The sequence below is a fragment of the Benincasa hispida genome, chromosome 3 (genome assembly GCF_009727055.1).
Source record: "Benincasa hispida cultivar B227 chromosome 3, ASM972705v1, whole genome shotgun sequence".
Classification (NCBI taxonomy): Eukaryota; Viridiplantae; Streptophyta; class Magnoliopsida; order Cucurbitales; family Cucurbitaceae; genus Benincasa; species Benincasa hispida.
The window spans coordinates 17,420,819-17,434,398 of NC_052351.1; the positions used below are offsets into that span (position 1 = coordinate 17,420,819).

The following is a 13,580-nucleotide window of genomic DNA, read 5'->3' on the forward strand; positions in this document are numbered from 1 at the left end:
TTAGACAAAAAATCATATTTTTCATGATCAAGAGAAAAATTGACAAAATAGTGTACCAGAAAGATAATATGCATTTATTATAGAATATTAAATAGTGTACTGGAAAGGTTGTATGCATTTATTATAGATTATTAATTAATTAATATTTTCTTCCTGTATGCCATTAATATGATTTCTTTTCCATTTTCACATTTAACACATTTTAATTTTCACAGCAGCAGCTTATTTGTTCTACTAGCAAATTATGATTATTTTTAAATATAAGTATTTGTAAATATTCAAACAAATATAGAAAATATTCTATTGTAATAATATATAAAATATACTACAATATATAAATCATAATTTCACTCCATGTTGAACATAAATCACAATATAAATCAATACTAACTCAATATTCCACATAAATTATCGTAGAGATCATAAATTTCATTTATATTAAATAAATGAAAACATAAAAATAGAGAAGAACTACCTATAACACAGTATATATCGAAAAAAATAAAATAAGAAAAAAGCTCGTTGGTTTGCGTGCTCAAGAACCCTTCCATATTCCTCTCTTCTTCTTTGTGAAGCCCTTGCTGCCCCGCGTCAGCCGTTGCGCGTCCACTGTCGTCCGAGTGGCGCACCGTTCGAGAGTCATGCGTCCACCGTCATCTAAGTCTCTCTGTTCTGTCTAAGAAGAAACAACCATTCAAACAACGGTTTGTGAAGAAAATGACGTGGGTTTTAGAGGAGTGGAGATGTGGAGAAGAAAGAAAAGGGGAAAAGATCAATTTTGGAGAAGAAACGACGTGGGTTGTAGAGGAGGGAGATGGAGAAGATAGTTCGCAAATTTTGGAGATACTTTTTATGATTTATTGGGAAACACATTTATTAATATAGATGAATGAGGAGGGAGAAATTTAATTGGACCTTTTAGTTTCTTTTTTTTTTTTTTTTTTTTTTTTTTTTTTTGTAAAAAAAATGATTTGGGGACTAGAACGTAACCGGACCTAATATTTGTGAAAATAAGAATTCTACCTAAAGACATTTTTGTAAATAATAAAAAACTTGGGACACTAATGAAATATAGAGCCCTTCTACATTATTATCCCTTTTTTTGTCTCATAACTTGAGAACTTTACTTTTACGGTACTTTTTAAGTTCTTGGATAATATTTATGAATGATGAAGATACAAATTCTTTTAGAATATAGTGTTTCGAAATTTAAATTTCATTTAGATAGCTTTTGAAATTAAATTCTATTCGGGTTTTTTTTTTTCCTTCCTCAAAAGAAAAATCAAATTATATCGAATGTTTGTTAAATATTTATTTATTGACGTATTATTTATGACTTCACGAGTCTTTAAAAACAAAATATGTCATAAATGAAGTTAGTTTTAGTTATTCTTATCAAAAGAAAAAACTAAGTTCAAATTCAATTCTTCAACGGATCCAATAAAATTTCTGTCCTCGAATGGTTTCTGAATAATAATTACATTTATATATAAAAAAATGTCCTCTCAAGTATTTCATTTTACAATTCTTTTAACGTATAATTTGGATAGAATTAGAGTAAATATTCGAGTATCACATGCGAAGCCAACCTCTCTTCTAATAAGAAATGCTATTTATTGCAACACCACAAACAGTAATAATTTCCTTTTGCATATTGTTGACAATAATTTGATAGAATAAAACACATTACAGTTATATTTTTTGTTCCTGTTGTCAAATGTAATATTCTGCAAGGAAAAATCATTATCATTTGTTGCTCCTAAAAGAAACTACAAATTTGCAGTTAATAACAATGTTGTTATTTAAGAGGACTACAAAGATTTAAAAGTATAACTCGAATTAAAATAATATTCCAAGATAATTAAGCAAGTTATCCTCCTTTTAATTCAACGTTATGCATTCTTAATATCGAAGCACCATTAAGACTCTTTGATTGATCCTATTCCAATACACTTCAATTTTAGTGTCTATTTCTTGTCATCAATTTTATGTAGTCTATTTCTTAGCATACCTTAAATTAATTAGTTAATTGAAGATTTAATCGAGAACTAATGTTAATGATTTATCTACGACATTAAGATTATCATGTTTTGTTTAACTTTAATGTCAGTAGCTTGTAAACTATGTTTAGTTTGGGGTTCAATTACAAAAACACTCAACATGTTGACAGAACATTAATATCTATACATATCTTTGTAATTCAATGGAGAAAGAAAACTCTGTTCCTTAATCCGAGTCAGAATCAACGTTGGTAGAAGATCTTACTGCCTTTCGCCTACTTTCATCGTACTCGTCTTCCTCTTCATCTTTTTTCTCACTTATGATACCTGTATATTGCGTCTTCAGTCAGACAACGCAGCGCAATGACATAATTGAGAGTTAATATAACACACCTAGTAGAAACATCACCTTTTTTTGTCAATAAAATTTCTAATGTCTTTGTACTGAAATCATCTTTTCCACCTAAATCATGGAACCCAATAAGCCTATCTGTAGCAATGCCTTTCCTGCAACCAAGAATCAATGTCTTCAAAGCAGATTTGCACACACAAACCAACACGGGCTTGACTTAATATAAACAAAAGTTTTTTAGCTCTCTAAAACTAATTGAGCCACGTTATCACTATCCAAGTATCCAGGGATGTCTTTAACATTATTTCCCTATTCTCCTGACTTATTAACAACCAATAGAGTGCCCTACGTATATATGCCTTTCACTAACTACAAAGGTATGACTACAATAATCAATGGGGCAAGGAAATGATGTTGTTGTACCTGAACAGAACAACACAAGGCAAAGTCTTGACTCCAAGTTTGGTTACAAAGAAGGGTGCATTCTGCAAGTTTGATAATTAGCCCCCACAAGTTCTTCACCCGGACAGATTTTCACAACAAATGTTTCAAAATGAGCAGATATTGCTGTTAAAATAAACGAGTTATACAAACCTCAGCATCCAGCTTGATGAATTTTGTGTCTAAATGTTTTGGTGCAAGAGTCTTCAAATGCTTATCCATAATCCTAAGAAAGAAAGATCCACTAAGAGACTTTTACAATATACAAGCACATTGTTTGGATTAGTAAGTTATTTCAAATTAAAAGATTACTTGCACCGATAGAATTCATGATGATAGAAGTGGCAAATCACTTTTTCACTCCCGGTGACTTCTCCCAAAAAGTCTCCCTCAGTTATTTCTCTGTATTCCCCATGCCCTTGCCTCTTCATTGCTTCTCTCTTCTCAGCTTCTTTCTGCTCAAACAAATAATAATGTAAATGCATGACCTATTAGGGAAAGTTGACACCAAACTGAAAATAACAATGAATCATGTTTTTCATAAAAGGCAGAGGGTTTGGTAATTGGAACACTTGAATTGAAGTCTCAAGTTCCATGTTAATGAGAGCTTAAACTAGAAAAACATTGGCGGCCCATGGAGTACTGCGAACTGCAGATGGTGATAGCAACGGAACATATATAAACAATTACACAAAAGCTCAGACCTTGAGGGCTGCAATTCTATCTGCATGCAATTTTTCCAGCTCTGGATCCTGACCCAGGTAAGCAAACATTAGTGAAAATCACGAGCATAAGTAAGCAGTGTGGAAGGACCCCAATCATTAAACCTACATCCATCAACTCGTCAAGGTCAACTTCCTCGTTGTTAGAACTCGTCTGAGCCTTCTCTTGAGCAAGCAATTCCTGTAAAGTCGATAAACATATTCATGAAACCAGTAAAAACTGCAACCCCACTCCATGGCTCTCAACGATTCCCAATTACTTATTAGAAATACCAATGTCCTGAATGCACACTTTTCTGAAAGAAGCATCATTTACTAAAATATTTTAAGACAAAAAAAAAAAGTGGGGGATTGAGATCCAAGGGTAATAACGTTTCCAGATTCATGTAAAAGGAGGAAAAGGAAAACCCAAATCTAAGAAGAATTAACTGATTTTCAATACAGATGATATGTCTAGCCTGCAGAGATTTTATTAGACTGAAGCTAAAGTTACAGATTATATGTTAATATAACGATATCCAAAACAAGAATCACACATAAATATATAACCAGATCTCCATCCATATTTCAATATGATTGCTGGAAAAATAGATCAGAATATAGAAACCTTGCAAGGGGGGATTCAATGGTACAAATACCTTTTGATAATCACGAGCAGCAGCGGCCATTACATTTCCAAATGCTAAATTGGAAAGGGTCGACTTAACGGAGTTCGGGTCCATCTTTAAACAACTCTGTGTCTGGAAAAGATTAAACAAGAACAAAAAACGATTAGAGGGAACGCAAAAGCTTTATAATGATCAGAATTGACAAAAAGAAGAAAAAAAAAATTGATTCCACGAGATCTGACGCTTACTACGCTCTTCGTGTGTGAAGAAGTAACTGAAAGGATGTTTGTGGATTCCGGTCGAGGGCAATCCGACAATAGGGTGCACATCGGTTCGGTTTTTTCCCGTTTTGGTTCAACTCGAGATCGAACCAATAACTTCGATTATTTAACACAGAACCAAGCCGATGTTCAACCAAGAATAGAATCGATTGGTTCCGTTTTTTGGTTTGGGATTTAAAATAAAAAATTCGATTGGGCTACGATTTTAGCCTGAGAGGAAGGATAATCCATGAAGACATCTAGGAAAGGTGTGTTTGGATTAATTTTTTAATTGTTTAATTTTAAAATAAGATATTTTAGAAAAAGTCAAAATGTTTGATAATTATGTAAAATAGTTTTTAAATACAAAATTCATTATAAACGTTTTTTTATTAAAAGAGTTTAAATTAAAATGGTTTTTATTTTTATATCTAATCAATTCAAACGGGTCCAAAGAATTGATTGAGGGTGCTAGAGCAATGCAAATTTGCAATTGGAGTTTGTCATCGAGGTTTTTTTTTCTACAACAAGAGGATGCAGTAGTACTTTGGAATGAAAATGTTGAACATAAATACTAAAATTCAAAAGGTTAGTTGCAATGTTCATGACTTAGTTTTTTACTAAAAATTTAATTACTAATTTAAATAATTATTATAAATACTTTTACATATATGAATATTTATTGATATCAATATTTTATCAATATATTTGTTGATATATTCATAAAATTGAACTCTCAATATCGACATCGACATTGATATTTTAGTCCTCGTTGACGGATAACGGAAGGATGTATGAATTTTATATTTTTATTTTGCACTTTAGTTATAGGGGGAAATCAATTTAGACCCTAAAACTTGTGATAGTACTAAATTTTCAAATCTATGAATTTCAATTCTAAATTTAAATAAGTATTGCAATTTTAACTTTAAAATTTAAGAAGTGTTACAATTTTAACTTTATAACAACTTCTCTGTTCAAATATAGTTAGCATAATTTCTCATATGCATTTAATCTTTTTTCAATTGAGGTAATGTTACAAAAAAAAAATGAACGATGTAAAATATGTAATTTCTAAAGAGAAAAAGAATGTTAGCTTTTTTGTATAAAAAATTATAAATTTTTGAAATGTTATTCAATGTTTAATTTTAAATTTGTGTATTAGTTAAACTTATTTGAACTTTCTATACTAATAATCTAATTAAATAGACCAAATTATAAAAATGACTTAAATCCACCATTTTTTCACGAATAGCATAATATGTTACCATATTATATAAAAATCAAGCTCAAAAGTCCATAATACCCCCAAATTTCTAGCCTTTTTATTAAGAAAATAAAAAAGACATATAAATCTTGTGCCTTAAATAGTTTTTTTCCAACATTTTTAAAAGGAAATTTACATTTCCGTTAAATTAGGAGATTTTATTTTTTCCCTAGTATATTTAGAACAACAATAGATTTAAGGTTGTTATATACTATACCCTATATTATAATTTTGGTCTCATTTCTATTAAGATATACATTCCATTTACTTTGTCATATCTATCCATGTATATTTAGTCATTTTACAAATATATACCTCATATTATATAATAATAATGCTAGTTCAAATTGCAAAATTCATCCTTAAAGTATGGTAGTTGCAATTTTCACCTTAATTGAAGAAGTTTCATAGTAATTGAATAAATTTGGGAATATAATTAATAACATCCTAAGATTTAGGATATATAACATATTTGTTAAATACACATTAGTGATGATATATTTTGTAATCAATGATTAATAAAAATAAAAAATTCTTTGAATAATAAAGATTAAATTCATTTTGATTTATTTTAGTATTTTAATTATAAAATACTACAAGAATTAAATAAGAGAGAGAATGTACTACAAGATTACATTTGTCCAAAAAATTTGTAGAAATCTAGTTATGAAATATTGTTTAAGTTTAAGCTATTTATGAAATATCATTGGTAAAGTAGGTTGATTGTTTAAATCTTTCAACTTATTTTTGTGTAAATGTTTATTTTGTTAAAGTTTGTATGCGAAATGTAACGATCCAACTTTTCAATGTTTACTAACAAGACGTTACTACATGCATGCATAGACCTTAGATAAAAAATTTCAACTCTTTATTCGAATAAAAATAAAATGATTTCATATGTCAAATAAAATTAATAAAATTTCACTAAACAACTTAAATCATGTTTGGGGTCTCCCTAAAAACATAAGTTTAAAAATGGAAAGCAATTAAGAACTTGAAAGTTTAGCATAAAAAGTTATAGAATTTCAAATACCAAGACTCGTTTCAACATGAAAACATAAGCAGAAGCTTCTGTCTAGTCTCAATGGCACGGTTACGGATTCTCCTTGTCATTGTCAATCTATCCTGGCCCTTACTTGAAAAACATTTCATAAGAAAGGGTGAGTATTTACACTCAGTGACCCACTACTGGGCCCATTAGGTGAATTTTCTATTCTTTCTATCGAGTGCACTACCTAATAGGAGTGCTAACAGTCACCATCAATCCAACATGTAACATACTGTTGGTATTGTTGGGGTTGATGCCCTAAATTTCATGGGTCCTATAGTTTATAATTGTATTGTACAAACAGTTTATTTATTTAATAAAATCTGAGGTATTTTTTTCGACATTTAGTAGCATTAACCTATATGTCTACCATTTTAGGAATTTGTCTAATTAGGGAGCTAGGAACATAGTTATACAAGATAGAATTCACTCATTCTCTATTATCGGGGTAAGTAGATAAATTGCTCCCTTAAGGACTAATTCCAGGGTTTGAACAATGTGGTGTCACACCATCTCTTGGCCCGAGAGGGGTTTGGTCATAGTTAGATTATGACCTATCGTTCATTAGAGTGATCAATGATACTTAAGAAGTTAGATGTAACTACAGGAGTAAAATAGTAATTTTGACTCAGCCTTTAGTGAAGCGGCTGATAGTTAATGGAAGTTGGGTAATTTAATTAAAGAAGTTTAATTGATTATCCAAGTACCATTGGAGCTTTAATTTTAGGTTCATAAGGTCTCCTTCGTATTTCAACACGGATTATTGAGAATTAATTTTGAATTAATTTGAATTTTTCAAATTAATTGAGGGATTAGTTATATATGATATAATTAATTTAAATTAATTATATGTGATATAATTAATATAATGTATTTGATATATTATAATACAAAGTTTATTTGAGAGGATAAAAATATTTGAATATTATGAATTAGATTCATATATTTAATATAAAATTGATTTATATTAAATTTTATATATTATTGAGAGAATTCAAACTATAGGTTATATTATATTTGGTATAGTAAACTATAGGTTATATGTTATATTAGATATAATACTTAATATAATATATATGTTATATATGAGGGTGGTTAATGTAAAATTATATATTAAATAAATTAAAATTAATTTGAAATTATTTGAAATTTAAATGGAGGGAGTTATTTCTAACTTCCTCCCTATTTTTGTCTCAATGAAGATCGTGAGTGGGAATTGATTTTTTAAGAACGTGCTTTTTCTTCTCCCAAAATATAGAAGGTCTTAGTATTCTCACGAAAGTTGCTCTCTCTAAAAAAAAAAAAAGGAAAAAAGAAAAAAAATCTTTTTCCTTCTCCCAAAATCAACAGAGCCCACAAAACTCCGGTAATTTCATACCCAAAGGAGAATAGAGGATTATCTTGTGGTGATGCCCAACAATTTGTTTCGGTTTTGCTGTTTATCTTTGAGAGTTCGTGATCTAAGGAGATTCAAAAAGTGTTCGAGACCAATTGGAGAAGGAACTCGTGAAGATTTCATTGTCTTCAAAGGTTAGTAATCCAAACCTCAAATTCCTTCTTTGAATTTTTTTTTATCTAAGCATGCTGTAATTTTATGTTTAGAATGCATAATTAGGTTTATGAATTTTAATTCACTGTGTAAATTTGAAATTGGGAAACGATGTTGCATCCGTACGGGTTGTCATGAAAACCATCTAAAAAGTGCTTTTATTATCTTCAAATTTATAACTAATATTGCTAGTTTTGTTTAGTTTGACGTGGTTTATTGAGTAATTTCAGAAAACTAAGCATCAAAAGCAATTTGTACGAAAATGATAAAAAAACCCGGGGCAAAACTCCAAGTCTAAGTAATTACGGATTGGCTATGGAAATAGGAATAAACGAAGGACCCAAGATCAAGAAAAGAGTCAAATTTGGAAGGCAATTCGAGGGAGCCAACGTTGGAAGAACATTGCAATGCTGCTCCCTGACGCTGCAGACCCGAGACCAATTGGAAACAGGGCATCATTGCAATGCTACTTGTAACGTTGCAACGCTACGACTTTGACGTGCGACTGGCATGACTCCAGTGTTGCAATTCTAGTTTGCAGCGTTGCAATGCTGCGAGCATAGTAAAGAGAGGAGGAGGAGAAAAAGTGAGCCAACTTTGATAGATTTTATCTAAATTTTAGTCCATACAAGAACTGAAGCAGAGCAATTCTGATCATTTTTAGTTGAAGACTTGAGATTTTGCTTGAGAGTTGATCTGAGAGTGTTTCTGGATTGATCGTGATCATGTAGTTTTGTTGAAGAACAATTCGGTATTCGTAGTGAGAGTCAAGAAGATTGTGATTGGGATCCGAACCTATTGAGGGGAGATCGTTCTTATTTATTAATTTAGTTTCCACCATAATGATTGTTTGTTTGTTGAATACTATTACCAGAATCATGTGTAGCTAAACTCTTATATTCTAGGGTGTTTGTGGATTTTAGGGATGTTACTTTAAGTATTTGAATTTACAATTGATTGATTTTGCATAGATTTCTAAATTGTTTGTGCTTAATGTTTTTGATTAACTGACCATTAATTGAATGAACTTAAGTTAATTAGATGTCTTGAGAGAGAATTTGATTTGCTGGACCCAATAATTTAGATTGTTATGCAAAATTGTATGAGAGTCAATTTAGAATAAGAAGGCGTGCGATTGAAGGGTCTTAATGCTTTAACTATTCAAGCAACAGAAGAAATTCTGGTCAATGAGTAGTTATTAGGATGGTTTGAACTCAAGAGAGGATTTCCTAATTTTAGAAATTCTAGCCTCAATCTATCAATTTCAATCAATTGCATGTCATATTCATTGTATTCCCTAAATGAAACAACACCTTGGAATTGTTTTTCTCTAAATTGTTCGTGTGACTGAATTTTTGTTATTCGTAGTTATAGATAAAAATCATCTTTTGGTTGCCTGGATAAAATTGACGAAGAATTGTGATAGCTAAGTTAGGAAAATTTTGCTTACGCTGATCCTTGAGGACAATACCTTATTTGGGATTTAGTACTTTGATTGCGTGCGCTTGCGCATACCGTCAAGTTTTTGGCATCGCTGCCAGGGAATGGCACAAAAATTTTTCCCAAGCTTGCTAAAGACTGAGTTGATCTTGATTTAGGCATTTTTGTTTTGTTTTGTTTTTTTGTTTTGTTTTTGTTTTTGTAGTTGTTGTAGAATCTTGTGTATATGAAGAAGTCAATAGGTTGAACTTGTTCCTTGTGATCCGTAACTTGAATGGATTTTGAGGAGATCAAGAAGGAATAAGAGAGTTGAGTTCAACACTATGGGAAACCAGGGGGAGCTATTAGAACTATCAAAGATTATTTCCAACCAAATGTCCCTACAACCCAGACGGACATTGCTGAGCCCCAATTAATGCCAATAGTTTTGAGTTAAAACTGGGTATAATTCAGATGGCACAAGACCTTGCATTCAGAGGAACTCCACATGAAGATCCACATAAGAATATCCGCTCTTTCCTGGAAATTAGCAGGACGATAAAAACAAATGGAGTCTCTTTTGATACCATTAAACTGAGATTGTTTCCTTTTTCTGTGCAGGACAAGGTTGAGGACCGGTTGGAGTCACTTGCAACGGGAAGCATAACAACATGGGATGAGTTGGCCCAAGCCTTTCTGAACAAATTTTTCCCCCCTGTGAAAATGAGCAGATTGAGAATAGAAATTGGTGCATTTAGGCAGAGAGAGGATAGACAGTTATTCAAGACATGGAAGTGCTATAAGGAGTTATTGCAGAAGTGCCCCCAGCATGGATACCCTTACTGCCAGTTGTTCTACAATGGGTTGACCAGTACAACAAAATCCATCTTGGATGCTACTACAGGAGGCTCAATTTTTGCAAAGATTGCTGATGCTGCTCAGGCATTATTAGAGGACATGGCTGCCACGAGCTATAATTGGCCTCAGAACGATCTTTATTTAGAGTGGCTAGAATTTATGAACTAGATGAGGAAAATGCTTTAAAGGCGTAAATGGCTACTTTGACTACTACCATTAATCTTTTTTCCACAAGTACTCAACCATCAATGACAGCTTGTAATGCACTTACATCATGTACGCCAAGCGAACCAATTTCAAATAGCCCATCAAACTTCTTACCAGATGAACCAACCCACTCATTATCACCCAGGTTTGCGTAATCATGAGAATTTTTCATATGCTAACAATAAAAATGTTTTGCAAGCACCTCCAGGTTTTTCTTAAAAAGAAACCATCTGTGGAGGCTTTGCTTAGGGATTTTATAAAGAAGTCAATGAGCAGAACCAATTTCTTGGAGAGCACAGTAACGAGTCATGGGAAAGCTATCCAGAATCTTAAGGTTCAGGTTAGTCAGATTGCTGCTACATTGAATATTATAAACAAAGGAGCTTTCCCTAGCTATATGAAGAAAAACCCAATGGAAGAGTGCAGAGCAATAACTTTGAGAAGTGGGAAAAATATTGTGCATCCTCCGATAGACCAGACAGAGGAACAGGTGGTATTGAGTCCTTCAGCTGGTAATGCGAAGCAAGGGAAAAAGGGTGATGTTCCCGTATCATCCAAATCAGGAAGTAATTCTAAACTTTCACCTGCCGTATTGAATAAAACCCCTTATCCTCAACGCTTTCAGAAAAAGAAATTGAATGATCAGTTTGTTAAATTTTTTTTTATATTTTTAAGAAGTTTCACATAAATATTCCTTTTGCAGATGCATTGGAAAAAATGCCAAACTATGTGAAGTTCATGAAGGAAATGTTGTTTTCAAAGAAGAAGTTTGAAAAGTATGAGACGGTTAGCTTAAATGAGGAATGCAGTGCTATATTGCAAAAGAAGCTACTGTGCAAAAATTGAAGGATTCTGGGAGTTTTACAATTCCCTACACTATAGGGAATCTAATGGTAAACAAAGCTTTATGTGATTTAGAAGCCTCAATTAATCTGATGTCTTTATCTTTGTACAAGAAACTGGATACATGAGAGGTACAACTAATGACGATCTCATTACAGTTGGCAGATCATTTCCTTACTTACCCTTGTGGTGTAGTAGAGGATATTCTGGTTAAAGTCGGTGATTTCATCTTCCCAATAGATTTTGTGGTCCTAGACATGGAAGAAGATGTAGAAATTCCCATCATCATTGGATGACCATTCCTAGCCACAAGCAGAGCTTTAATTGATGTTTATGATGGCAAGCTTACACTTAGGGTAAACGATGAAGAGGTAAAATTCAACATCTTTCATTCTTCCAAACCTAATGAGCCTATAAGTTTGTGTCAAGAGACCAACAAAGTAGATGGGAAACATTTTGAACAATTTCTTGGTAAAGGAAAGGGCAAGGAAAAGGTAAGTTGTCCTGAACAATCTCCAAAGGAAGGTACAGTAAATTTTCTGGATTATATTCACAAGGGGGATATTGAACTGGTGGACGAAGGAAGAGAAGATTATGCTTTTTCTGATAACTGTTCTGCAACCAATATTTTATGGGAATGCAGGAGAAAATTATATATTTCAGATGTGGAATGATGAAGCCACTTTGAAAGAGTGTCTGAATTGGAGACCTGTTCTAGCTAAAGACGTTAAACTAAGCGCTTCTTGGGAGGCAACCCAAGTGTTCCAGTTTTATTTTAGTTTTATTTCATTTGTTATTTGACTATTTGTTTTTTTTAAGATAGAGAGCCACCTCACGATTATTTTGTTTTGATCCTCAGGTTAGAGATGATGCTCAAGTATTTTCAAGCACCAGTTCGCCATCCAAATTCGTGAAACCCTGCTCATTACCCAGCCTTGTATCACTCATCTATTGTGTGATTGTTTTAGATGTTATGCATTAGGGACAATGCATCTTTTTAAGTTTGGGGTAGGAGGCGTACTTTGTGCTTGAATCTTGTGCTTTTATGCATGTTGTTTGGAGTTGATTGTTTTATGTATGTTATTATTTATTTTGAGGAAAAATTGAAAGATTTTGAAAATTTTGAAAAATAGTTGATTTTAGCTAGGAAGAATGTTGAGACTGATTGAATTGTGTTCTTTGGTTGCTTTCTTTTACTATGATGGTTGATGAGTCACTTGTGATGTATGCCATGCTTTGAAGTAGAAATTGGATAACATAGTCCTGTCTCGAGTGTTCTTTGTTCTGAATCCCTCTTTGTATCATCTGTTATTTTGAGCACGAACCACTTTACTTTACAACCTCTAACTGAACAAAGCATTAATTTAAGTCAATTTGGTTGTCACCTCGAAAGGCCCCACTAGTTAGAGAGTGTCTTGCATAAGGGGTTGTAATGTTAGACTAAGAGGAAAGAAAAGAATATTATTATTGCCATTGAAGATTATATATATAGTCACTCATGTGCTTAAAAGAAATATCTTTTTATTATTGTAAACTTGTAATGTATATGCATAGATGGGGTAAAAAGAGCTGCCTTTGCTGTGATCAATTAGGACACCTAGGAATTGACTAGGTATGGTTCCCTGTAGTGGATGTGTGAAAGCTAGTGCCTCTAGGTAAAATGATGCAAGTTTAGGGCCATTTTTTTGTAAAAAAAAAAAAAAAAGAAAAGAAAAAAAAGAAAAAAAAAAGAGAGAGAGATAAGGACCTTAGTGGACATATTACTTCCTTGAGTATGGTGATACTCGATGATTGGTGCTTGAGCTAGATTAGGGGGAATACTGATGAAGCTTAATTAAATCTTAAGTCAGTTTTTGAGTTTTGAATTAAAGGAAGAATCACACACACACAGAGGATAAAAAATTTTGGCTTTAGAAACTCTCAGCGATTAGGATGTGTTTGAACTTTTCTGTGGATGAGTGTTGTATATGTTGAGAAGCTGATGAAATCAGAATAAGAAAATGCAT

At 32.2% G+C, this 13,580-nt stretch overlaps 1 protein-coding gene across 1 annotated transcript; it reads right to left on the reverse strand.

Moving 5' to 3' along the window:
• Positions 1 to 2,061: 2,061 nt before the first annotated feature.
• LOC120073873 (thioredoxin domain-containing protein PLP3B) lies at positions 2,062 to 4,500 on the reverse strand. Its single transcript, XM_039026779.1, has 9 exons — positions 4,372 to 4,500; positions 4,154 to 4,255; positions 3,625 to 3,696; positions 3,498 to 3,545; positions 3,106 to 3,248; positions 2,947 to 3,019; positions 2,776 to 2,837; positions 2,410 to 2,507; positions 2,062 to 2,327 (listed from the first exon to the last, which is right to left on the reverse strand). Exons 1-9 carry the CDS (start codon positions 4,450 to 4,452, stop codon positions 2,227 to 2,229), a joined length of 780 nt encoding a protein of 259 aa, XP_038882707.1. The 5' UTR covers positions 4,453 to 4,500; the 3' UTR covers positions 2,062 to 2,226.
• Positions 4,501 to 13,580: the final 9,080 nt, after the last annotated feature.

Excerpts from the sequence above, each read along its gene's own strand:
- LOC120073873 (XM_039026779.1), bottom strand. The coding sequence starts at position 4,452 with ATGTGCACCCTATTGTCGGATTGCCCTCGACCGGAATCCACAAACATC. Across the intron at positions 4,256-4,371 it reads CTTCACACACGAAGAGCGTA|ACACAGAGTTGTTTAAAGAT; the intron begins GTAAGCGTCAGA and ends AATCTTTTCCAG. Across the intron at positions 2,508-2,775 it reads CCTTGTGTTGTTCTGTTCAG|GAAAGGCATTGCTACAGATA; the intron begins GTACAACAACAT and ends TCTTGGTTGCAG.